Source organism: Plasmodium knowlesi (assembly GCF_000006355.2).
Source record: "Plasmodium knowlesi strain H genome assembly, contig: PKNH_00_24, whole genome shotgun sequence".
Classification (NCBI taxonomy): domain Eukaryota; phylum Apicomplexa; class Aconoidasida; order Haemosporida; family Plasmodiidae; genus Plasmodium; species Plasmodium knowlesi.
The window spans coordinates 1-4,584 of NW_024070060.1; the positions used below are offsets into that span (position 1 = coordinate 1).

General features: G+C 38.4%; 1 protein-coding gene across 1 annotated transcript; it reads right to left on the reverse strand.

The window, feature by feature from the left end:
- Positions 1-747: 747 nt before the first annotated feature.
- Positions 748-4,206, reverse strand: PKNH_0002500 (SICAvar, type I (fragment); the record flags this gene model as incomplete). The annotated part of the gene is made up of 5 exons (XM_039113452.1): positions 748-1,395; positions 1,536-1,627; positions 2,322-2,868; positions 3,153-3,815; positions 4,105-4,206. Coding segments are annotated over 5 exons (2,052 nt in total), but the record flags the coding sequence as incomplete, so codon positions are not given.
- Positions 4,207-4,584: the final 378 nt, after the last annotated feature.

Genomic DNA, 4,584 nt, shown 5'->3' on the forward strand with positions numbered 1-4,584 from the left:
CATTACCACCTTATTCTAACACCAATACAACCTTATTCTGACACCCCTAAGACCCTATTCTGACACCCTTACCACCTTATTCTAACACCCCTAACAACCTTATTTCTAAACCCCTACGACCTCATTCTAACACCCTTACCACCTTATTCTGACACCCCTACAACCTTATTCTAACAACCCTACAACCTTACTCCAATACCCCTACAACCTTATTCTAACACCCCTAAAAACCTTATTCTAACACCCATACAATCTTATTCTAGCACCCGTACCACCTTATTCTAACACCCCTACAACCTTACTCCTATACCCTTACCACCTTATTCTAACACCCTTACAACCTTATTCTAACACCCCTAACAACCTTATTCTAATACCCCTAAGACCCTATTCTGACACCCCTAAGACCCTATTCTATTCTAACACCCGTACCACCTTCTTTCCTAAACCCGGAATCTTACTCCTATACCCAACATCCTTATTCAGATACCCCTACAACCTTATTCTAATACCCCCATAGTCTTCACCCTGTAACCCTACAACCTTATTCTAACACACTTTATAACCTTATTCTAATATTACGACAACCTTATTCCAGTACCCTGAAACCTTATTCCAGTAGCCCTAAAACCTTTATTCTAACGCCCCTACAACCTTCTTCTAATACCCTGAATCTGAGTTTTTTTTTTTTTTTTTTCCTTTTTCTTTTTATTCGTTTTCTTCTTTTTTTTATTTCATTGTACTTACCGCATTAGCATTCTGTCCTTGTGCTTTAAGTGCTTCAACTTTGGATGCTAGACATTGTAAACGGGGACATAATGAAGAATCGGCATTTCCTTTTGTTTTAGTTATTGCATCCAAGGTTTTATCAACGTTCGCCTTTTTCTCCCCTGCGAGCAGTGGTTCCAATTTAGGCTTTACATTGGGAACGTCTTTAACAATCTGGCAATCTTCATATTGGTGAAGTTCGTCCAAATTGCAGTCAATACAGGGCTCCCTCGTACATTTTCCTTTAATTTGTATCCACGCCTCAGAACCCTTTTTTATCCCTTTAGATATATCGCAAATTATACTTCTTTTTTCCATTTCTTCTACGAGCCTCTTTAACCATAAGCAAGAAACTAATTGCTGAAACTCTTGGTGGTCGAAGGGGTTATTATTTTCCGTGGGTGTCACATTATCCTTCTTATATTTATGTTGAATACTCGAAATGCGGTGTAATCCTGCCGCCACAAGCGTGCATGCTGTTTTATTGGCATCCCCGGCTGGGCCGGCTTCCCAAGGCGTGCCATTGTTGTCTTTGCAGTGTTCGGCAACTTCATTCTGATGTGCTGCGACCCCCATGTGGGTTGCGAGTTCCCCCAATCTCCACTTGAAGTGATCCTGCAGTTCATGCTGGACATAAGGCGGAGAAGGAATATATATATATATGTATACATACATATACATATATATGCGCAGGAATATATATATATATGTACGTAAGATTCTCCTGCGGTAAGTACTGCGTTACTCCGACTGCTGTTCACCCTTACCCAGGTCGGTACTCCCCCACCCCTATTTTTTCCCCACTTCGCAATTGAACATTTCAGGCGATCACAGAAGGTAGTCTCTGTACATGGTTTACCTATACGAATACATACATATAAAGAAAAAAAAGGAAAAAAATTTTATTGTTTCTGCATGTTCTTTTTTGTTTGTGCCTGTGTTCCTTGTTCGCTGGTTGTGTTAGTATGTTGGTGTTGTGTTAGTATGTTGGTTGTGTTAGTATGTTGTGTTGTGTTAGTATGTTCGGTTATGTTAGTATGTTAGTTGTGTTAGTATGTTGGTTTGTGTTAGTATGTTGGTTTGTGTTAGTATGTGTTGGTTGTGTTAGTATGTTGGTTATGTTAGTAATGTTGGTTATGTTAGTATGCTGGTTGTGTCAGTATGTTGGTTATGTTAGTATGTTTGGTTATGTTAGTATGTTGGTTTGTGTTAGTATGTTTGGTTGTGTTAGTATGTTGTGTTGTGTTAGTATGTTGGTTGTGTTAGTATGTTTGGTTATGTTAGTATGTTGGTTGTGTCAGTATGTTGGTTGTTTGTTGGTTGTGTTAGTATGTTGGTTATGTTAGTAGGTTGGTTATGTGTTAGTATGTTGGTTGTATATTGGTTATGTTAGTAGGTTGGTGTTGTGTTAGTATGTTGGTTGTATATTGGTTATGTTAGTAGGTTGGTGTTGTGTTAGTATGTGTTGGTTGTGTTATTATGTTGGTACCAACACAACCAACATGTTGCAGTGTTGTTGATAACAACATTTTGTGTTGGTGGGGTTTACTTACATATGTCCTTTATAGCTTGGTCATTAATTTTCTTTATTTCATCCTTAGCACCGTCCTCCTGGAGCATTTCTTCTACTTTGTCCTTTAACTCCTTATCTCTGTTTTCGCCAACTTGGCAATTCATAAGATTCTTTAAAGATACCCTATCACACTTAAAGCACGCAGCAGTACCATTCTTGCAACCGTCACTTTTATCCTCAATGTCAACACTCTTCTCGAATGCCTTCTTTATCGCATCGGCCACTTTCTTTTCATCCGTACAGGGAAATTCGCTACTTTCTAATTTATCTGCAATGGCATTTAATAAAACACAACGCATCGTTCTTTGGAACGATGCCGTAACGGCATCGTTACCGTTGTCGTTGTCCTTGATGTCGTAGAGACTTTTTAATCCTGCTGCTATAAGGATGCAAGCATCCTTTCCTTTGCTTTCATCTATACCACTGCAGTAGGTTTCATATTGGTCTTTCTTCTCTTTAGATGTGGCGGTGCTAATCGCACCGCCAAGGGCGGTGATTTGCCCTTTAACTTCTGTCCACACGTCAGTCTATAAGTAATGTATATATATATATATATATATATATATATATATATATATATATGCATATGCATAAATGCATATGCATATATACATATGTATGTATGTATATACATACATATGTATACACATACATATGTATACATACATACATGTACATACGTACATATATATATACATACATATATACATACATATATACATATATGGGTATATATGTATATATATATACATTTATATGTACATATGCATACGTATGTATATGTGTACGCGCTCAACGTTCATTTCCTTACCCATTTGCGCTCCTCACCGCCATTGTTCGTTCTGTCCTTCATCCATCGAGTTGTGACACATTGGACTTGGTCACATAGACTGTCTACTTTATTTACTTGTTCTGCCATTGTCTTAATGTGGGGGTCGCCTTCCGGGATGATGACGTCCAATTTCTTTTTTACGTTCGTCGGTTCTGTGCCATTTATGTTAACTGTGCAACTGTTATAGTCGGTCTCTTTCCAATGGCAAGGAACACAAGGTTCCTTGCCATTGGCACCGTCCTTGTGGCAGGAAGTTCCATCTTTATTCTGCGGTTCCTTCCACAAATCAAATGCTTGTTTTATTCCTTGCTCTATGTCACAAACAGCTTTCTTCTTCATATGTTGTGCATAAGCGTGAAGTAAAAAACAACCCATCGTTTGTCTAAACGATGGGTTGTTCTTAGATAAGATGCCGGCGCCTGACGGCGCCGGCGGCGCCGCATCCGGCGCCTTATACAGTTCGGTGAAGCCGGCATGCAAATACTTGCATGCCGCCTTTTCAGAAGGAGTTGCTGGTCTCGATGTTCCATTATCATTCACTTGACCACAATCTCCATCTGCATTGCCATTTTCTTGCATCATTGCTGTGGACAGTTGTGTCCACAGCTCTTTCAACTCTCCATCGGCTTCCCAAAATTTGTTCTGTAAGTGAAGTAATATATATATATATAAATATATATATATGCATATGCATAAATGCATATGTATGTATAACAGCTTTCTTCTTCATATGTTGTGCATAAGCGTGAAGTAAAAAACAACCCATCGTTTGTCTAAACGATGGGTTGTTCTTAGATAAGATGCCGGCGCCTGACGGCGCCGGCGGCGCCGCATCCGGCGCCTTATACAGTTCGGTGAAGCCGGCATGCAAATACTTGCATGCCGCCTTTTCAGAAGGAGTTGCTGGTCTCGATGTTCCATTATCATTCACTTGACCACAATCTCCATCTGCATTGCCATTTTCTTGCATCATTGCTGTGGACAGTTGTGTCCACAGCTCTTTCAACTCTCCATCGGCTTCCCAAAATTTGTTCTGTAAGTGAAGTAATATATATATATATAAATATATATATATGCATATGCATAAATGCATATGTATGTATACATACATACGTATATGTACATACGTATACATATACATGTATATGTATATATGTACATACGTACATATGTATATATGTGTACATCTGTACATCTGTACATTTATGTATATGTATACATGTATTTGTATATATGTACATACGTACATACGTACATACATATATGTATATGTATGTGCATGTGTGTATACATATATGTCTACATACATATGTACATACGTACATATGTATATATCTGTACATCTATGTATATGTATATATACATATGTGTCTGCTCATGTACATATGCATGTATATGCATATGTATATAC